The sequence below is a fragment of the Capra hircus genome, chromosome 21 (assembly GCF_001704415.2).
Source record: "Capra hircus breed San Clemente chromosome 21, ASM170441v1, whole genome shotgun sequence".
Lineage (NCBI taxonomy): Eukaryota > Metazoa > Chordata > Mammalia > Artiodactyla > Bovidae > Capra > Capra hircus.
This window is the reverse complement of record NC_030828.1, coordinates 66850399-66872758: the sequence shown is the minus strand read 5'-3', so window position 1 is coordinate 66872758 and position 22360 is coordinate 66850399. Positions and strand designations below refer to the sequence as shown.

Sequence of the window (22360 nt, the reverse complement as noted above, 5' to 3'; positions counted from 1 at the left end):
ACTTTGCCCCGCGGGGCCCACGTGACCGGGCGGGGTGGGGGCAGCCGGGAGGGTTACACATTCACCCCCGACCCGCCCGCAGCGACTCCTGGGCCCCTCCCACACACCCAGCTCCAGGACCTGAGGACCGTGGGCGCTCAGAAAGGGGGCTTGTGGGGACCACTTCCCAAGGAAACGGTGCGCTGGGGGCGGGGCGCCTCTCTGCCCCAGATGCCGCTCGGGCTGCACCCAGCTGCCTGCATTTCGGGGCCGGGTGTTGGCTTGTCCAGGGGCCGGGTCCAGGCAGGCCCTCCTGCCTCCTAGGCTGGTGGACTGTGGATGGTGGCAGACGGGTGGCACCTGGTGTCTGGTGTGTGGAGGATGGTGGGAAGATGAGCTTGGATGCATGCTGCGTGATGGAGGGTATTGTGCTGGCCCCTGGATGGATGAGGAATGGACTGATGGGAAATGGTGAGTGAATGAATGAGTGGACAGCAATGGAGTGATGGTGGCTGGAGGATGACTGGTGTGTGACTGATGAGCGTTGGGTGGCAGAGAGCTGCATGAATGACTAGATGGTGGATGGTGGGCAGAGGCTCGATGGTTGCTGGTGAAAAGATGTGATGAGTGGCAGGTGAATGCAGATAGCTGTTCACAGGTGGTGGATGGCTAAATGGATGATCACAGACGCTGGGTGGATGGATAGAGCAGACCGGAAGATAGGTGATGGAAAGTGGATGGTCCCTGGATGAAGAATAGTGGAAGGGTGGAAAGTGGAATGTGATTGGACAAATGGATGGCTGGTGGGTGAAAGATAAACTGTCAGTATTAAGTGGATGTGTCATGTATGGATGGCGTGTTGAGCTGGATCAATTCAGTTCAGTTAGGTCGCTCAGTCATGTCTGACTCTCTGCGACCCCATGGACTACAGCCAGGCCTCCCTGTCCATCACCAACTCCTAGAATTTACTCAAACTCATGTCCATTGAGTTGGTGATGCCATCCAACCATCTCATCCTCTGTTGTCCCCTTCTCCTCCCGCCTTCAATCTTTCCAAGTATCAGGGTCTTTTTGGATGAGTCAGTTCTTGGCATCAGGTGGCCAAAGTATTAGAGTTTCAGCTCCAACATCAGTCCTTCCAATGAATATTCAGGACTGATTTTCTTTAGGATGGACTGGTTGGATCTCCTTGCAGTCCAAGGGACTCTCAAGAGTCTTCTTCAACACCAGAGTTCAAAAGCATCAATTCTTTGGCGCTCAGCTTTCTTTACGGTCCAACTCTCACATCCATACATGACCACTGGAAAAACCATAGATTTGACTAGATGGACCTTTGTTGGCAAAGTTAGTGTCTCTGCTTTTTAATAAGCTGGCTAGGTTGGTCATAACTTTCCTTCCAAGGAACAAGGGTCTTTTAATTTTATGGGTGCAGTCACCATCTGCAGTGATTTTGGAGCCCAAAAAATGAAAGTCTGTCACTGCTTCCACTGTTTCCCCATTTATTTCCCATGAAGTGATGGGACCAGATGCCATGATCTTCGTTTTCTGAATGTTGAGCTTTAAGCCAACTTTTTCACTCTCCTCTTTCACTTTCATCAAGAGGCTTTTTAGTTCCTCTTCACCTTCTGCCATAAGGGTGGTGTCATCTGCATATCTGAGGTTATTGATATTTCTCCCAGCAATCTTGATTCCAGCTTGTGCTTCATCTAGCCCAGCATTTCTCATGAGGTACTCTGCATAGAAGTTAAATAAGCAGGGTGACAATATACAGCCTTGACATACTCCTTTCCCGATTCGGAACCAGTCTGTTGTTCCATGTCCAGTTCTAACTGTTGCTTCTTGACCTGCATACAGATTTCTCAAGAGGCAGGTCAGGTGGTCTGGTATTCCCATCTCTTTAAGAATTCTCCACAGTCTGCTGTGATCCACACAGTCAAAGGCTTTGGTGTAGTCAATAAACCAGAAAGAGATGTTTTTCTGGAACTCTCTTGCTTTCTCGATGATCCAGCGGATGTTGGCAATTTGATCTCTGGTTCCTCTGCCTTTTCTAAATCCAGCTTTTCAACTTCCATCTGGAAGTTCACGGTTCATGTTCTGTTGAAGCCTGGCTTGGAGAATTTTGCGCATGACTTTCCTAGCATATGAGATGAGTGCAATTGTGCAGCAGTTTGAAGTATTTTTGGCATTGCTGTTCTTTGGGGTTGGAATGAAAACTGACCTTTTCCAGTCCTGTGGCCACTGCTGAGTTTTCCAAATTTGCTGACACTTTCACAGTATTATCTTTTAGGAATTGACATAGCTCAACTGGAATTCCATCACCTCCACTAGCTTTGCTTGTAGTGATGCTTCCTAAGGCCCACTTGACTTCACATTCCAGGATGTCTGGTTCTAGGTGAGTGATCATACCATCATGATTATCTGGGTCATGAAGATCTTTTTTGTATAGTTCTTCTTTGTAATCTTACCACCTCTTCTTAATATCTTCTGCTTCTGTTAGGTCCCTAACATTTTTGTCCTTTATCGAGCCCATCTTTGCATGAAATGTTCCCTTGGTATCTCTAATTTTCTTGAAGAGGTCTCTAGTCTTTCCCATTCTATTGTTTTCTTCTATTTCTTTGCATTGATCACTGAGGAAGGCTTTCTTATCTCTCCTTGCTATTTGGAACTCTGCATTCAAATGGGTACATCTTTCCTTTTCTCCTTTGCCTTTCATTTCTGTTCTTTTCACAGCTATTTATAAGGCCTCCTCAGACAACCATTTTGCCTTTTTACATTTCTTTTTCTTGGGGATGGTCTTGATCACTGCCTCCTGTACAATGTCATGAACCTCTGTCCATAGTTCTTCAGGTACTCTGTATATCAGATCTAATTCCTTGAATCTATTTATCTATATATAATCTATATATATCTATATATATAACCTATATAATAATATTTCATATATAGGTTAATACTTTATATATTAAAATATTAAATATTAAATATATATAGTATATAATATAAATATAATACATAAATAATATATATGTATATGTACATATATGTAATATATAATTCATATATAATGTATATCTAGATATATTATATATGATATATTTATTGAATTATATATTATATATTTATATATATAAAATATTGTTATATATTTAATATATAAATATAAATTATAATTAATATATTGATATATTTATATTATATAAATTGAATTATACATATACATATAATATACACTTTATATATTATATACTATATATTATTCTATAATTTTAATAAATATAATAAATATATTAATATATTTATATAAATTAACATTTACATATGATACTTTATATATCATATAATACATATAATTTATATAATATTACATATATATTATATATATAATCCCTTGAATTGGTCACTTCCCCTGTATAGTGGGATTTGATTTAGGTCATACCTGAATGATGAAAAACCGTTTGTGGATTTTTGATGGTGAATGGATGGAAATGGATGGTAAATGAGCTGAACAGTGGATGAATGTATTGATGGCGGATAAATGAATGGCAAATGGGATGCGGGTGAATGAGCATGGGTGATCAGCAGAATGGTGGTGGTTGGCTGGATGACAGTGGAGTGATGACCGGATATGAATGCATGGGTGGATGGACAGGTGAGCAGCGTGAATGAGTGCAGGATGGGTGAATGGGTGGAGGATGGGGGATGTGGAAGGATGAGACTGGGTGGACGGCTGTGTTTAATCAGAGAGATGGGTGCCTGGCTCTCTCTGGGGTGGGTGGTGGGGAGAGTATGGATTTGCTGGTGATGGGATGGCAGAGAGGGAGTGGGTGGGCAGATGGATGGGGTTTGGTAAACTGGATGACGGGTTTATGGGTGACGGGTGGATGGTGAAGTGATTGTTAGGGGATGGGTGAAGTGTTAGGGGAATGAATGGCGAGATGAATGGGGTGATTGGTGGATGGTGGGAGACCAACGCATGATGCCTGGTTGGTTATGGTTGATGGAAGGGAAAGGAATGGCGGGTGGGCCCCTGGCTTCAGGATTCCCTGGTGGTTGATGAATTAATATGCAAGGATGGGTCAAAGGGTAGATTGTGGAGGTGGGTGTGCAGGCAGAGTGAAGGGGTGAAGGGAAGCGACCCCCTCCTGCCTGTCTCCAAGCCACCCTCACTTGCAGACCTCCTGTCCTGGGCGCTTTTCTCTCTGACTGGTCTCTGCTTCTCCCCAACCAAGGAATTTCCTCCAAGGATGGAGCCCACCGCTGGGGCACTCAGATCACTTTCTGCCATGGGACAGAGACTTCTCTGACTGGGAGGGAGGGAGTGAGCGAGCCCACCAGCTTGTCCCACCCTTTCTCCTGGGTGGGAAGGGGCACTCAGGAGCTCAGCAGTACAGGATCTGCCTGATGGGTGGCCCCCAGCCCAGCCTGGGATGGGGAACGTGGGTCTTTGTGGTCCTGAGTTTGACTTTGTCACCTGTAGGGCTGACAGGAGAAGGCGATGGCACCCCACTCCAGTTCTCTTGCCTGGCAAATCCCATGGACGGAGGAGCCTGGTGGGCTGCAGTCCATGGGGTCGCTAGGAGTCAGACACAACTGAGCAACTTCACTTTTACTTTTCACTTTCATGCATTGGAGAAGGAAATGGCAACCCACTCCAGTGTTCTTGCCTGGAGAATCCCAGGGACGGGGGAGCCTGGTGGGCTGCCGTCTATGGGGTCGCACAGAGTCAGACACGACTGAAGCGACTTAGCAGCAGTAGCAGTAGCAGGGCTGACAGGAAGCTCCATCCTCCACAGCAGTCAAGGCAGGCTTCCTGGAAGATGTGGTGTTAAAGCCAGACTGGAAGTATGAGGTCACAGCTGCAGCTCCAGGTCGGACTGAAAGGGGCAGGACAGGAGGAGCCGGGGCTGCTGGGCTCGGGGTAGGAGCCTCCGTTGCCCAGCGCGCCATCCTGAGAGGAGGCAGGATGGGGTCGGAGTGGGGGAAAAACGCGCATCCCAAAGAACTCCTTCCAGTAACTAGGCGGCCGCCACGCAGCTGCTTCGGGCATGGGTGGGTCCAGGGCCCCGTGTGCGTCCGGCTCTGCCTGGGCTTGACTGCCCCCTGTGGTCACCTTCCCCCAGCAGGGCTGGAGCGGCCCCGCCTCCACTAGGCCACCGCACGCCCTTGAAGGGTCGTTTCCAGCTGGGTGCCAGTCCCGCGGCGGCAGCAGCCTCTGCAGCGCCCCTTAGCTGAGGGCACCGACTGTGACCCTCCCCTGCCTGCAGCCATGATCCGCAGGCCTCCTCCCCCCGCACCCCCACTCTGTGGGCACAGATCCACCCCCAGGCCAGTTCCCCAGCTCCTTCTCCCGCATTTTGGTTCTTGACTAGCTGTGTGACCTTGGGCAAATTCCTGCACCTCTCTGAGCCTTAGTGTCCCTCTGGAGGGCCTGTGGCTCCGGCTTGCACAGTTTGTTCCTGGATCCTGGGAGGAGGGGTGAGGACGGCCCCCATCAGCAGGGCCCCCTTCTCTCAGTGTCTGCACAGGGCCACCCCCCGACTCTGGCCACACACACGCCCACTGTCAGCGTCTGCCACTCACCGCCGCCCCGTGGGGCTCCTGGGGCTTTGTTCACACTGCGCGGGAACTGCCTGGAACACCAGAAGCTCAAAAATATTCACGAGGGGCGGGAAGGCTGGCCGTCCCCCAAGGCTGGCTGGGCACCTCCCAAGCCTTGCGGTCCCGCTCAGTCCTGCCAGCCCAGGGTGCTGAGCCCTGGGAAACGCCTCCCTGTGGCCTGCAGCCTCCCTGCAACCTCTGGGCCTCTTGGTGGGCCTCTCCATACACACCTGGGCGGAAACAGCAGGCGCAAAGGGCCTGAGGCAGCAGTGTGCTGAGGCGAGGCGGGGCCGGGCTCAGCATGTGGTGCGGGAGCGCGGGAACTGGGGTCTCCGCTGGGCTCGGGAGGGGCTGAGCGGACCACCCGTCAGCCAGTGGCTCAGCAGGGTTGGGGGTATGCCAGGCTCGGACGCGGGCCATGCCCAGTGTGAGTGCTGTGGGCCGGCGGCTCAGCTGGCCGTTTCCTGCTCCGCCTGCAGAGCCAGGCAGCAGTGCCCGCTCACAGCCCGGGGGCGGGGCGCGGGGCGCGTGAGGGCCACCCCGGGAGGGCCTCAGTCCTGGCCAGCCCGCCCTTTCTCCACCTGCGAACGCCCGCGCCTTGGGGAGGGTTCTGGCAAGGGTCGGTCAGGGGCCCGCACTGTCCCGCCTGCCCGCCCCTCCAGTGGGGGTTAACTTGTCGCCTGCCCCCGCGGTTCTCTGTATGGGGGGTCGGTCCGTCAGGGGAGACACCACGGGCCGCTGGGCCCAGGGGAGCCACAGCCGGAGTCAGAGATGCTCCCAGCCACCCCAGGGACCGGCCGGGCCACGACGAGCGAGTGGACCTGGGGGCTGAGTACGGGGTGACCAGGCTCCAAAGCCAGCAGGGGTTGGGGGGGCCTGGAGCCCAGTGCCGCGCCGAGGGTCCCTCCCACCCCCATGACGTCTGCGGTGGGAGGACTCGCAGCTGAATGACCAGAGCCCGCATTGTGGCCGGCTGCCCATCCCGTCCAGCAGGCCAAGGTCGCCCCGAGGCGCTTCTGCCCAGGGGTGTGGGCACCACTGGTGGAGCGTGTCCCCCCCGCCGCCCCACTGCCCCTCCCCTGTGTCTTGTGCAGCCTCATGAATGTCTGGGAGCAGAAGAAACAGAGGTGCCCAGGGCGGGGGCCCTGCCCGCAGTCCCGAACCCCAACCCGGGGCCAGCCGCCCTCTGGTCCTCAGATCCCGGGTCTCTGAGCTCTGCCCTCCAAAGCCCCGCCTGTGGTCCTGGGGTTGCTCAGGAGCAAGCCTGGGCGCGGGGTTCGGGCCCCTCACAGCTTCCCCTCAACCTCCAGCATCTGATGGAGTGACCCAGGCTCGGGACGCGGCCCCCAGTCCACTGGAGCTCTGCAGGGATGCAGGCCACCGCCAGGCCAGCGCTGATGCTGTGTGGGGGGGTGGGATGCAGAGGCCATCAGTCCTCACCTGGAAACACCCCCGCGAGACCCCAACGCCCCACAAGCCAGCCACGCGGAGACAGCAGAGCGCAGCGTGGGCTCGGGGGGCCACACGGCTGTGGGGGTGGCACACGGAGGAACAGGGATGGTGGGGAGGGCTGTCAGAGCCTGGGGCCTTCGTGCTGTGCCTGGGGTGCTGGAAGGCAGCCCCCACGGCTGCTGACTCGGGGGGAGCCTCGTGGGAGGAGCAGGGCTTCCTGTGCTAGGGCTGGACCCCTGTGACCACCTGGGGAGGCTGGCCCCGTGGTGCTGGGCCTCCGTGAGTGAGCTGAGAAAGAAGCCGAGACTCCTCAGTCAGGTTTATTTTCCTCTAATGAGACAGTTTCAGCATTTCAAAGTTGGGCATTCTACACTCTTACAAACTTCAGTTATTAGCATCAGGAACACAAAAACGTTGCAAGACCTCAAAACACAAATAAATACCAAATAAAACCACACACGATATACAGTAAACAAAAATATCAAACATAATAATGCTATCAGGAAGTCAGACATGTTGTTGACCCACAGTTAACAACATGATTATTGCTGGGCAATAACTTACACGGTCCTTTTGTGTTTTTTTCTCAGAAGAGCAGAAGAACACGGGACGTGATCACTGGTCACAATCACTTGGACTGTCAAGATGGGTCCTCACAGCGAGCGGTTGTACAGACGCGAGTTTTTATTTTTTTAAAACAGGCAGATTAAAAGTACAGAGTCACGTGAGAGACTGGCCTTCTTTGGTCTTTGTTTGGGGTTAGAGAACTGAACGCAGAGGTGTGCCATCAGAGAAAGAGCCGATTCTCAAAAGTGTCTACGTGGATGTACACTTCCTTGACCACAGACTCTGTTAACTCTACAGGTAATTCTCATAGAAATCCTGGAAAATAATGCCAGCTTTTTGTGTTTACCAATTAGGTCGTTGAGTTTGCTGTGGAAGTTATCTCACTGGTCTAAAGGGACTAGTTGGGAACAGATCGCCACTTCCTGCAGGAGTGGTGCAGCCCTCCTGGACTCCACCTCTTTTGTTGCGAGTTCACAAGACAGACGAGACGCAGCAGCAGCAGCAGCAGCAGCAGCAGCAATGAAATGCGAGCACTGCTTCGAGCCACGCACTCGGGCCTCTGCCAACGGCGCCGGCCCCCCGCGCCCCGGGGCACCGAGGCCAGCAGAAGGCGCCTCCACCCCCACCGCCCCAGCTCCCCGGGGCAGCCAGCGCCGCCCGACCGACGGCAGAGACGGCCCGGCCACCTGCCCTGGCTGCAGCCCCCAGCCGACCCCATCCGACCTGGACCCTCGGGGACATGATCTACTTTGGAAGAAACAGCTATCGAGATTTGCGAACAGAAGGCAGAACCGTGGTCTTGGGCTGAGCAGCAGACTGGGTGACGGACACCCCCCACCAGGTCACGGAGCAAAGAAAGGAGCGCCTGGATTTCCCCCCGCTCTCCTCGGTGGCCCGGTCAGCGACGGTCTGGACTGGGAGTTACAAGCGGGGCTTCCAGCTCTGCCTGAGCCCTTTCCAGCCCTGGCGGTCAGCACCAGCAGAGGGGTGGGTTTCGGAGGGCTGAGGTGTGGCTGAGCCCCACGAGGCTCCTTGTCCCTGGCCCATGTGCGCCCGTAAGGGCGGACGGAGATGCTGGGGCTGGAGCGGTCAGCGCCCAGCTCGGGGTGACGGTCGCCCCTCCAAGTGCAGGCGGGGAGGCACAGTGGGCCTGGGCGGCTGGAGGTGTGCGCCCCTGGGGTACACTCGGGGACCCGTGCCTGCTGTGTTTCAGGGTTCGGCCGGCTGCCCACAGGCTGCAGGCTGGGTGCCAGGCCCGGCACGGGAGACGGTCCCTCGGCACGCGACGGGGACACAGGGCCCCAGGCGGCTGGGGACCCTGCAGAGACGAGCTGTCAGGAGACTGTCTGCCCCTTTCTAGCCAGGGTGGCCACGCGGGCCCCCACCGCCGTCTGAGGGCCTGGTGGGGCCCGTCCAGGACATGGGGGCCGCCGGCCAGGAGCCACCTCCTCAGCCGGCGTCGGGGCTCGGGGGCCTGGGGGGCGGACGGCGGCCCTCCTCGTCCACCTGCACAGTAACCGCGCCGCCCACCCGTGGGACAGGCCTGTGAACAATTCACACTGTCTCCGTGTCACCGATACAACTGCCAACTGAAAACCCCTGACCTGTGACAGGGGCCCAGGTGGGCCAGAGACCGGCCCCCCAGCCCCCACCTGCAGGCGAGACCCTCACCGGGCCCCCGGGGCCCCCGCGGGTGGGTCTCCGTTTCCACGACAGGTGACAGGCCGGGACGCAGGCGGGCCGACCTCGCGTGGGACTCACCGCGGTTCCTCTAAAGCACTGGAACGGCCTGTTCCGCGGGGAACCCGTCACTGAGATAATGCGAAAAACGCACCCGCGCACCATGTCTGAAACCCGTCCCTTGACCGGGGCCTGGTTGGGGGCGGGGGGCTGGAGGGGACCCAATGTCAGATGGACCACGAGCGGGCCGCCCCCCTGCCCGCCCTGGAGCTCCCGCCACGCCCGGGGCACAGCGAGCCCGGCCCCACGGCTCCGCGGTGGGGCCGGGGTGTGGGGGGCCATCTCCCACTAGGAGGGGCTCCTGGAAAGCGCCCCCGCCCCCCGCCGCTGGCCAGATGCTTCCAGAGTGCTGCCGACAGGCTCCCCACCCAGGGCGGGGAAAGAACTGTTTTATAACAACAGACCGAGACGCTGCTTCTGTCAGTACTGTCCGTCCTTCTAGTGAAGCAGGAGGAAGTGGCAGGCGGTCCCCGTCGGTCACCCCTGGCCTCCGGGGAACACCGTCTCGAGGCCAGGTGGGGGCTTCCGGGCGGGCGCCCTCCCCCGGGAGTCCAGGCACCTTCGAGGGAGCGGTGGTCCCGCAGCACCTGCAGGAGCCTCTCCTCTGAGCGGACGGGGGTGGGGGGGCGGGGGGGCGGGACCGAGGACGCCGACCCGCCCTCTAAGCAACTGGGGGGTGGGGCGGGGAGGGAAAGAAACAGAGATGAAGGCGACGGAGCTGTAACTGCAGGCGGGCGGGTGCTGGGAACCCATGAGGTCACTTATGGAAGCCCAGGGACGCGGTGGAGAGGAGGTGCTTCCAGCAGGCACTGGGGCGAAGGCACACCCAGGGCGGTCGGCAGCACCAGAGACGCGGGGCCGCCGGGCACCCCTGGCCGCCCCCGCGGCCGCCGGCAGCCCGCGGCAGGCAGTCTGGGGCGCGCGGCCCGGCTGGCCCGTCGTGGGCGCGTCTTTTGGACGAGCGGCACAGATGCGCGGTTCACACACATTGGTTTCGCCTAAGAAGCACCCGTCACGTGTAGCACCCATCAGTGTAAGAGCACCCATGGAGCGGGGTGCATAGCAGGGGCACAGGGCAGGCCCGCTCTTCACAGTTGGACCATTGAGAGAAGGGGAACGGGTGAGAGGCGCCCCGGGCGGGCGCGGGCTGGACGACGGGCCCCGGGGCCGCCCTCCCCGTGAGAGGACGGCCCGGGGACGCCTGTGGCCCGGCCCCGCGGCCCGGGGTGGCGGTCTCTGGAATGCTCAGAGGGCCCCGCGGCGGGCGTCTGGGCGCCCGCGCCCGGGACACGGAGGCGCAGCTCCTGCCCGGCCCTGCCTGCGCCCGTGGGCCCGAGAGATTTGGAATCTGGGATGAGGAAGCAGCGGAGGCTCGGAGGCTCCGCGGGGGCGGGGGGGGGGGGGCCGGCGGTCGGGGCTATGGGAGGCCCCCCGAGCAGGCAAAGGTCTAGTTAGTGGTCAAGAGAGAGTCTGGCTGAACCATCGCCTTCTGGAATCACGGGGAACACAAAGCTGGGGTTGAGAAGCAGCAAGTCACATCTAAGGCACGTGTACAGGATGCCACCATCTCTACGCAAAGGCTGGAGCGAATGCAGCAGTTATGACTGGATGGGGAACGCGGTATTTGCTGTGGCCGCCGTCAGTGCGAAGTCGCCTGCCCACCCCCAACACTGGACACGGAAGTCGGTGTTGTCAGCAAGAGAGAGCGTGTCTGAACACATGGGGCAGAATTTTAAAAACCTACAGGATTTTGTTTAGAACTCCAAAGTTCAACTAATGCCCTATTTTAGGGTGAAAACAATTATAAATCTGAAAATGATGCACAGCATCCATGAGCAATTTTCCTTTCATAGTAATTTTGAAGTAGTGTCATTAACTACGACAGATATTGAAGGTTTACATTTCTAACGAGAAATAACAACAGATTGAATATTCTCTTTCCTATCACAAGTGATAACCAGTGTTTGATATTTTACATTTTCTTCCAAGAAATATCAGTCTATCAACGTTTTAAAATAAAATGTTTGCAGTAACAATTATCTTAGAACTTTAAATTAAAAAATGATTCTGAATTTAGAGACTTTCAAAAAAGACCTAGGTGTACTTCAGGGTCTTCTGACAAACAAATTATTAAAACAGAGACCAGATGAGGCCTTAAAAATAGACAATATACTATATTTGGAACAAGATTGCACTCTTGAATTTTAGAATGAATATATCAGAATTGCGTTATTTCATAAATTCTTCTTAACATGCTGACATGTCCAGCTATCCCCAGGTGTGTGTGTGTGTGTGTGTGTGTGTGTGTCCTTTTTTTTGGGTGTTCAAGTTTAAGGAAGAAAAAAAATTCATGGTTCTTTTCTTTAGCATATATGTTTTCCACCTTAATTAACTAGATCTTTAAAAATGAAAATGAAAACCTTCTCTGACAGCAGTATTTATCTCGTCGAAGGATAAATAATTCTCCAGAGTGAAGTGCGCTAGTCTATTACAAAACGTGTTGGGCGAGTCCTCACGCGTGGCTCCTCCCGCCGGCCCGCGGCCGCCTTCTGCCGCTTCCTCCGTCCCCCAAGGTCCTTTTCTCAGCGCGAGGACCTTGCTGGAGACGGCCGGTTCAAACCCCCCGGAGGAGTTGCCTTCTGCTTGATCCGCCGCCCCGGGGACGCGTCAGGGGTCCGGCAGGTCCGAAGTATCCACTATGACTTTGATAAAAATGGTGTCGTCTTTGATGTACGTCCCGTTCTCCAGCACAGTCTGGGCCACGAAGACAGGGCACCCGGAGGCGATGTTCATCTCCCCAGTGGGCTTCTTGAAGCTGCTGCTGTTGGGGTCCGGCTTGAACGCATCCCCCAGGTGCCGCCGCGAGGACCCCTGGTCCATCAGCATGAGCGTCACTTTCTGCTTGAAGGGCCAGGGCAGCAGCGCGTCGTACTCGCCGCGCATGATGACGAAGAAGAGCGAGAGGTGCGTGCCCTTGCCCATGCCGTCCCCGTTCAGGTAGACCCTGGCGCACATCTTGTAGCCGAAGTAGCCGGTGTAGAAGGGCTGGCTGTACAGCGACAGCGTCTTGCCCATCACGGCCTCCTGCTTCCGCCGCTTGTAGTCGCGGATCTTCCAGATGAGCACGCCGTTGTAGCTGGCGGTCTCCAGGACCTGGAAGCGCAGGTCCATGTCGGCCAGGCGGATGTCGTGCACGCTCAGCATCTGGTCGTGCCGGCTCAGCTGCGACTCCAGCAAGCCTGGCGGGAGACACGGCGGGCGCGCGCACGTGACCCACGGAGGCCGGCCCGCGGGGGGGCTGGAGACGCACGCCCCGGACCCCCAGCCTCAACCTGCGGGGCGGGGACATCCCGGAGCACCGGCCTGCCGCCCCGGCTCCCCAGCGCGGGGCGATTCCCCCCGGAATCGAAGCTGCTTGGCTCCGCAATCCGCACAGCGTCCTTGGCCGGTTTAAGCCGGCCCCACGTGCATCCCCGTAATCGCCGCCACCCCCCCTTCCGCTTAATCCTGCTCAGGAGGTTTTAGGACGCTCGCTCAGCAACCCCCCTCCCCTCCCCAACGGCCAGGCGGCTTCTAGGCATCAGCCACGTTGCCGGGCTGGCCGGGTCCCCTGCCGCCTGCTGGCCGCCTTCTGTCCCCTGGCCTTCCTGAGCAGCCCCGCACCTCCGCCCGCAGGCCCGCGCCACCGGCATCCGCCCTGCCCTCTGCGCCTGGCGCAGGAAGCCGGGGAGCCGGTCACCCCGCAGGCCCACGTCTGTGCCCGCTCTCCCGCACAGCCGACCCCAGCACCGGCCTGGGTCGCGCGGGCTCACCTGTGTTGCGCGCCGCCTGCCCTGCGCTCTTGTCCACGCTCTCCAGCTCGGTCACCCGGTTCTGGAGGGACTCCACGCTGCTCTTCATGCTGTCTGCCTCCTCCCAGTTCTGCCGGAAGGGCCGGATCTCTTTGTCGAGCTCCTTCAGTTTCTCTGCTTGGCTGTCGATGACTCGCTTCCAAATCAAAGTGTCAGAAAGGCAGAACAACGTTAGGACCTGCTGTGGGGGCCGTGCCTCTGCAGACCCCCGCCGGCCCCCACAGGGCGCCTCCGCTCATGGGCCCTCAGGGACCCCGGCCCTAGATCCAACTGCAGGGCATGCAGCCCCCATGTCCCTCTCTCCCAGTGTCTCAGCTGGACCTGTGAAGGCCTCTGTCCCATAAAAGGTCAAGTGACCAGCAGGCGTGGAACTGGGAGCCTCCAGGGCCAGAGGGGCCGCTGTCTCTGCGGCGCTGGGAGCGCCAGAACCCCTGGGTCCCCCCACTTCCCCTGCTGCAGAGAGAACCCCCCCCCAGCAGGACAGGCCCCCGGTGAAGCCAAGAGGCCAGTGCCTACGGGGGGGCGGTCTCTCCCTCGATGCACTCGGTGCCCAGTGCCCTGTGCTCCCCGTGGCAGAAGAGCTCTGCTCTCAAACACATGGCTGTCGACAGAGAGGCTTGATTTAAACCACTCAGAAACCCCCTTTTCCAGAAGCACATGACCACAGCACACCTGTAACCATCACTGGAGGGGGCCTGGGGCTGAACTGGGAGGTCCAGTTGGCAGGTCTGGCCTGCCCACTTGTAGATGAAGCCAGGGACCTGAAGGGTTTTCACCTCTAAAAACAATCTGCATTTTTGAAATAGAGCACCTGAAGGGGGGCGGCTTAGCGCCTGGAGCTGTGGGACAAGGGGGCCACCCCCAAGGCTGCGGGCCAAGCAGGGGGAGCCCCAGGGGCCTGCCAAGATCACTTCTCCTTTTGGGGCCTATTTTTAAACCTCGAGGTTTCAGCGCCTTTGCTGGCTCTTAATGACAGTGAAGGAACAAACGTGTAAGCATGTGTTACTTTTCGGGGTAAAAATTACAGCGTTAATCTTCCTCATCTTTCCAAGAAACCCTGGTATCAGCTAACATCTAAAAAGTAAAGATGACTTCTCTAGAGAACACTTCTTTCCACACTGGGAGCACTGCACTTTCAAACACACATGATGAAAGGCATGGTCAGCTCACAAAGTCCGTTTTCTGGGGCCAGTGCTGTTGATAGGCATGAACGCTCGCAGCCACCATGAATGTCTGACCGTCTTCGACCTGCTCAAGTGACAAAGCGACCACCCAGGCTGACGTGGGTGCTCATGAGGATGGAGGGCGCTGACGGAAGTCTAGACTGTCAGCACAGCTCCGAGGGTGCCCGCAGGGCTGCTGAGCCTGTGGTAAGCGCGGGGCGGGGCGGCTGAGGCCAGCTGCTCCTCACTTCCGAGCCCCCCGGCGGGGACCGCACGGGACAGCGGCCCGAGGCCACGAGGCACTCTGGGGACAGAAGCAACCGTGACGCCCCCACTACACACCAGGGGCGAGGAGTCAGCAGGCGGGGCCGGGCAGGAGGGGACACGGGACCGAAGGAGCACGCATGCACACACACACACACACACACACGGACACACAGGGCCGGGCAGGAGGGGACACAGGACTGCAGGTGTGCACACACACACACACACACACACACAGACAAGGCCCACCCACTGCCTAGAAGCGCTCCTCTCACAGCAAGGGGAATGTGAACACACACACACACCCCCACTACCTAGGAGGCGCTCCTCCCACACCAGGGGACCCTGCAGCCATGGAGCAGCCCTTGGCTGGGTGGAGGCTGTGGGTGAGGGCGGCATGCAGACCCGCCCACCCTTCCCTGCAGGATGCAGCGAACACGACCTCATGGTTGACGAGTCATCTCCGCCCAGCCACCACAGTGTCTCTGTAAACACAGACCTTAAATGCAGGTGAGGGTTTTATTAGAATAAAAGGGAGGGCTCAGGAGCTGAGCCGCGTGGCACAGACCGTTCAGAACCTAAGTACACCCTAGTCAGGAGACCTGCTCACAGGGCGCCAGCCTCTCCGTCTCCTGCTCGGGCCCCTTGGGGCTCACATCCCCATCTGTCACTCGGCCAACTCGGGTGGGTTCCGGGCTCAGCAAGGGGCCTGGGGACAGGGTGGGACTCACTGACTGGGGGACCATCTCGACATCCAACTGTTCAAGGAGAAAGGGCCTTCCCTGGCGGTCCAGCGGCCAAGCCCGTGCGCCTCCAGTGCTGCGGCGCAGGTCCCACCCCTATCAGGGAGCCAAGACCCCACGTGCCGCGAGGCACCGCAAGAGACAAAACAGAAACGTTCTTCACAAGTGAAGTATTAACAAACTACCCTTCCAGGGATGGAGAACCAAACACACTCTGGTTCCGCTTCTTTAAGTCCCTCCGCCTGCCCTGCCCGGGGCTGTCAGGCTGCGCTCTGTGTGGACTCCTTCCAAGCCCGCCCTCAGGGTTCAGACAGGGAGGACACCACGCAGAGAGCTACAGGCCTGTTACCAGTAGGTGGTCCGAGGCACAGGCTGAGGAAAGGCTTCCTGGAGGAGGTGGCGTCTACCCTGCCATCTGAGGTGTCCCAGAAGGAGCCAGAGTTGGGACAGGAGGTGGGGAGAAGGCCCGGCCCGCCGCAGAGAGAGTGGTGAGGCAGACACGCGCAACAGCGGCCAGGCAGCGGCGTCCCCAGCCGCGGTCCAGCCAGCGAGCCCTTCCCCGGCGGCCGGAAGGCTCTGCGGGGGCGACTGAGGTGCGGGGCTGAGCCAGGCTCTGTGGAAACGGTGGTGGAGGGCACCCATGACCTCAGTATGGACTCTCATTTTTTTTTTCTTTTGGTTATAAATGAACCTACTTCTTCATACATACAATGGGATACTACGCAGCCATAAGGAGAGTGAAATAATGCCAGGTGGCAGTAACAAGGATGAAAGTAGAGATTATCAGGTGAAGTCAGAAAGAGATAAATACCATGTGATATCACTTACATGTGGAATCCAAAACCGGACACAAATGAACTCTTCCACAAAACAGAGACAGTCCGACATAGAGGCAGACTGGTGGCTGCCGAGGGAGAGGGGTTTGAGGGCGGGGTGGAGTGGGGGTTGGGGACCAGCAGGCGAAACCATCCCACGTAGACCAGATACACAGGGCCCTGCTGCACAGCACAGGGAGCTAGCTGCAGCACCCTGTGGGAACCGTGACAGGAGAGAATGCTGACCTATGTGCCGCCACTGCTCACCTGGGTCTGCGGCAACACTGCTAACTGGCTATACCCCAATGCAAAATAGAAAGCTGGACGAAGGCAAAATGTATATACATCACTTTACTGACCAAAGCATCGAGTCGAAGCTATGGTTTTTACAATAGTCACATACGGATGTGAGAGTTGGACCAGAAAAAAGGCTGAGTGCTAAAGAACTTATGCTTTCCCATGTGGTGCTGGAAAAGACTCTTGAGAGTCCCTTGGACTGCAAGGAGATCAAACCAGTCAATCCTAAAGGAAATCAAGCCTGAACATTCACTGGAAGAACTGATGGTTAAGCTGACACTCCAACACTGTGGCCACCTGATGCGAAGAGCCGACTCATTGGAAAAGACCCTGATGCTGGGAAAGATTGAACGCAGGAGGAGAAGGGGGTGACAGAGGATGAGATGGTTGGATTGGCATCACGGACTCAATGGACATGAGTTTGAGCAAGCTCTGGGAGATGGTGAAGGACAGGGAAGCCCAAGGTGCTGCAGTCGATGGGGTCGCAAAGAGTCGGACACGACTGAGCGGCTGAACAAAACAACACACGTGTGTGTAACTGAGGCACTCTGCTGTGCAGCAGTAGTTAACACAACACTGTAAATCAACTACACTTCAATAAAAAAACGTTTGGAAACCATTACATTAAAATAAGAACTAAATTTTAAAAAAATGAACCCCTACCTATTCATTCTTCCTTCAGTTGCTGATATGCTTAATAAGTGGTTTCAAACACAGCGTCACTTCCTCGGCCCTCCGGCGCACGCACCTCCAGGCCCTAGGCCGGGCGCCGCCGCCAGCCTGCGCACGCGGGCCCTGCTCACGGGACGGCAGCGCAGGCCTCGGTCCCGGCGTGCTGACCGCCGCCTCCGGGCCCGCAGCAGCCCTGCCGCTCTTTCAAGTGGCACCGTACTTTCCTGGTTTGATTCAATACCTGTGACCGGCACCTTTTCAACTATAACCTAATGTTTCATTGCGTTTTTCACTGTCTCTGGACAACTACCAGGTTTAACACAAATGAAATTAATTTAATGAATCCCTATGCAATTCAAAGCATTATAACTAACCTCAACAATAAGACGGGAGGCAAGACGATCTCAAAGATGCTGTGACTCTGAGCTATTAGAAAAATTTCACCTTCCAGGTGATTTAGGGAAGCAGCGGGCACAGGCACAGGAGGACCATTCTGGCCACACAGGAGTGACTCTCGCCTGAGAGTGTGGCACACACAGGAGCTGCCACCCTGAAGGCGCCCGAGTCGGCCACTGTGAGGACAGCGTCTGGAAGAATAGCCTGCAACAAGCGCCTGGTGGAAGCCCAAGTGGGTTACAGAAACCAGGAGCCACAGTCTCATCAGGTGTGTTTAGGCACCACCCTTCTCAGAGCAGCGAGGGCCTGCGTGTTTGGGATGGAGGTGCCTTTGGGTCACTATGGCGAGATAGAGTGATGTGAGCACCTGCGTTGCTGGAAGACTCAAAACAGAACAGCTTGGCTTCAGTTCACTTTAGGAAGTGAAACTTTACACACAGCTACTCAGGACCAACATGAAGTCTTAGATGATATTCGTAAAAGCGGCTAATTTTAAAAAACCTAGGCTTCAGCCTTATTTCACCAACAATGAATCAGAGGCACAGGGGACAGGGGATGGGGCCGGGGCGCCTGCAACCTTCCAGGCCAGTTGCAGACCCAGGCGCCCCACGAACCCAGGCCGCCCCGTGAACCTAGACTACCCTCAAACCCAAGCCAGCCACAAACCCAGGCCACCCACGAACCCAAGCCAGCCACAAACCCAGGGCGCCCCACGAACCCAAGCCAGCCACAAACCCAGGGCACCCCACGAACTCGTGCCATCCCGTGAACCCAGGCCAGCCGCAAACCCAGGTCACCCATGAACCCAGGCCGCTCTCCCGAGTTTCTCTTAAGCAAGAGAAACAAGCTGCCCTGTGGACAAAGGTCGGGGCTTTGATAGATGTCTCCCTGAGAAAGTCCTGGCGGAGAAGACAGACATATTCCCTCCGACCCAGCCATAGTTTTACACCTCTTACCTGTAAATGGAGGATTTTGGATTCATTATTTCGAAGCATTTCCTTCTGTCTCTCAATTTCAATTTCGAAGCTACATATCTGGTTGTGCAGACTCTGTATGCTCTTGTTTTTTTCTACACTTTCATTCTGCAGCAAGGAAACCTGAAAAAAGAGAGTCTCCAATTAAGCAAACAACACAGTCTTAACGTGAATTAACAACAATTCTAACACGAGCAATGAAATGTTGACAACATGGGCCTTCTGTCCACTCACTGGAAGGAGTTCCAGGAACAAACCCCTCCCCACAGGAAAGGGGGGTCCTGGCCGTTCAATAGGGACCCGAACCGTGGTTCTCAGAACCTTTCCTAGGAGTCAAGTAAGATGAGCCAAGTGCCTTTCGGAACAAGCAGGACTGAAGACAAGCTTTCTAAAGATTTTGCTGAAAACAAATAAATCTTTTATCAGAGTGGCTTTCAAACTCTGATGAGGAAACACAGCGGGAAACACCTCCCTGCCGCTCAGCTTCTCGGTACATACCTTGAACACAGGTGCCTATTCCTAAAAACAGGATCACAAAACCAAACCTGTCCTAATCAATTATAACGTACCTGGCACTTTCTATTCCATTTTACTTTAAAAAATGCTAGCTGCAACCCACTAAATTATTTCACAGCTACCAGTGGGCCACTTGCTGCCCTATGAGAAGCTCTCAGCAGAATGAGGGAACAGGAAGGGGAGGGTTTCACACGTGCCACAGGGAGTCCTCGGGGCAGCCCGCCACCCCACAGAGAGGAGGCGCAGATGGCGGAAGGGGGTCCCGGGGGTGGAGGTGTCGGGGGAACTGGGGGCGCCAGGGGATGGGATGGCCAGGAGACCACGGCGGTCCAGGAAGGGCCTGCTAGGGGCAGTCCCAAGCCCACTTATGACATTTTCACAGTTCCTTTCTGAAAAATAATCAGCTCCCAAGAACCAATTTACACAGGACTTAAAAGCCCTGGGGTGAGGAATTCAAGGACAACTCTACCAGGTGTCTTTTCACAATGTTTCCACAAGAGGCAATCTGCACGGCCCTGGTGGCTCAGTGGTTAAGAATCCACCTGCCAATGCAGGAAACTCAAGGGCACTTCAACCATCTCGGAAAGGCTCCCTCTACCAATGGCCTTCTCTGCCCACAAGCGCTGGGCACCCTGCCCCCAACCTCCCTCCCCCCCCGCACGGAAGACAGTGCGTTCCATCGCGGCTCCACTCAGAGGTGCCCTCTAATACTGCCAGCACCTGAGGACCACCTGGCCACATGACAGCTCACGGGCATCTCAGGTGGCATCTGGGTTCCTGACCTCGTCCCTGTGAGGAACCACTAGCCCCAAGTCAGAGTCCTGCTTGGAAGCAGTGCTTTTCGGGTGCTGTCTCAGTTTGTTTTACTTATAACAAACGTATTTACAAAAGAATACAAAACCTGCAATAGATAGTTCAACTCCCCTAGGGTTTCACGCAGCACAAATGGACTCTCCTTCCTAAAATAGGCCGTCTCACCGGTCCTTAGCTTCCCGCACAGGACCAGCTTGCAGCATCCAGCCTGGGGCATGGGTGGCTGGCAGCGGTGTTTTGCTTCTTCTAAATTTGCAACTCCGTCATTCCCATCTGCTGAAGATGGACACAGTTCCTGAGCCCCGTAGTCTCACACCCCCAAAAAGAGCAATCGTGCACACAGACTGGCCGCTTTCATACGACTCTCGGTGATATTCCCCAAACCAACGGCAACTTCCTCTGCTGCGAATCAGGCTACCTGACCTACACTGACCATCACACACCCTGCCACACCGAACTCTCTCATTTAAAAACTGTGATCTATTTATTTAACTTTATCTCCGGCGGTGCTGGGCCTGTGCTGCTGCACACGGGCTTTCTCTCTCTGCAGTGACCCGGGGCTACTCTCTGGCCACCTGATTCGAAGAGCTGGCTCACTGGAAAAGACCCTAATGCTGGAAAAGATTGAAGGCAGGAGAGGGGGGCAACAGAGGACGAGATGGTTGGATGGCATCCCCGACTCCGTGGACAAGAGTTTCAGGAGGCTCCAGGAGTCGGTGATGGACAGGGAGGCCTGGTGTGCTGCAGTCCACGGGGTCGCAAAGAGTCGGACACGACTGGGTGCCTGCTCTGACTGAGTGGGGCTGCTCTGCGGCACGGGGCTCCGGCCCCCCACCGGAGGCCAGTGGCTCTCTTGCTGCGGAGCACGGGCTCCAGGGCACGCAGGCTGAGCTGTTTCACAGCATGTGCGATCTTCCGGAGCCAGGGATTCAACCCTGTTTCCCCTGCACTGACCGGCAGATTCCTACCCACTGCGCCCCCAGGGGAGTCCGCCACATCAAACTCTTAATGTCTTTATGGAGGGACTGTCCTTAAACTCAGTTTTCTTTACGTATTTTAATCAAGGATCCCAGCCCCTGGGTGCCAGCAGACCCCCGTTTTCACCTGCCCACCGGGTAGACGCCGCAGGCACAGGGAAGCCCAGTGGCAGGTGTGTTTCCCAGAATCCATGCAGCAGACGGAGCAGGGTCCCCCAGCCCGAGACCCTCCTCCCTGAGCACACCCTCCACCCCCGCCTGTCTAGGGGCACTCGAAGACTTCCTCGTGACTTAAGCTTTCCTAAAATATAAGATGGGTGTTTTCAGGTCTGGATTTTATAAAACAGCTTTGTTGTTGTTCTTTTTTTTTTTTTTTTAAGTTTGACTGTGAATGTAGTAATTGGTCTTTCTGAATCAACTCAAATATTCTATTTTCCACCCTAGATGAACAAAATAACTCAAGATCCAACTGAACAATTCCACGATGAGAAACAAATTCCCACTTTAAGAAAACACAAACATCTCCCCCTGTCGTCTGGGTTGGCTCTTGGGCCCAGAGAAGAGATGCCAGCTTCTCATGGACACAGGGATGTGTGCAGGGATGTGCAGGGCATGGCTGGCTGTCCTGAGTCGGGGGTGGGGGTGGGCCTCAGGGAGGGGCTCACCCCTGAGCAAAGTCACGGGAACAGATGTTTCAGATCTGCCCCCCTCTGGCTGGTGTGTGGTGTGTGCAAGGGGGAGGACGGCTGGGGAGGGCGTGTGGGCCGGGCAGCCGGGTCCTGGGGTTTCCAACAGTGCAAAGAGGATGCTCTCAGGGTGCTGGGGTGGCAGGGCAGGAGGGCGTAGGACGGGATGACCCCTGTCTCCCCCTCCTGCACCTCTGGGAGCCCTCCTGGTGGCAGCCCCGCCTACAACTGAGGGGCGGACACATCCCCCAGCCCCGCGCCGTGGTTACATAACCAGCACAGCTGGAACAAGACCAATTCACTTCACAGGAAAGGAAGAACCTTTTAGATAAATGAGAAGCCGTATCTGTGAGAAACCAAAAGCCCTGCGATCTATGCCTATAGTCTGAAAACCCAGAAACAACGCATTCTTCAAAAAGAGGAGAAAAAGGGATTCATAGGTAAACCGTCGCTGAACTCAGAGCAAATATGTGCTCATGGGAAAGTTATAAATCATTCATGTGACACAGATTCTGTTTCACGGTCAAACAGAAGGCTCCTCCTGTCCCACGCGTGTGTACACACAGCACACAAAGCCTTTCACAGCTTCTCATCTCCAGCTTAAGCATTTATACTAAAAAAAATATTTAATGTCATATTTAATAAACATCTTTTGATTTAAAACTTTACACTCCTTCAAGCACATTTACATTTTAAATTGCTTGGGTTTAACACTCAAAACAAGATATTCATATCTTTACAAACCTTTAGAAAGCAAACATCAACTCCCAGGGCTGCCGTAACTCATCCCAGCGCCCTCCCATCACACGCCCTCCCTTCTCAACACACGTTTGCTGAATATCAAATTAAGTTCTTATT

General features: G+C 55.8%; 1 protein-coding gene across 3 annotated transcripts in view; it reads right to left on the bottom strand.

Annotated features, from left to right (window-relative positions):
• The window catches only part of TRAF3 (TNF receptor associated factor 3), a 115645-nt gene continuing 100618 nt past the window's right edge, over nucleotides 7334–22360 (bottom strand). For all 3 annotated transcript variants that reach the window (XM_018066300.1, XM_013973268.2, XM_005695421.3), the window contains exons 10-12: nucleotides 18493–18633; nucleotides 13148–13322; nucleotides 7334–12574 (exon numbers count right to left, since the gene is read on the bottom strand). In XM_018066300.1, the coding sequence (XP_017921789.1) occupies nucleotides 12003–12574; nucleotides 13148–13322; nucleotides 18493–18633 (888 nt within the window). In that variant the 3' untranslated portion in view covers nucleotides 7334–12002. The remainder of the gene's footprint in view (nucleotides 12575–13147; nucleotides 13323–18492; nucleotides 18634–22360) is intronic.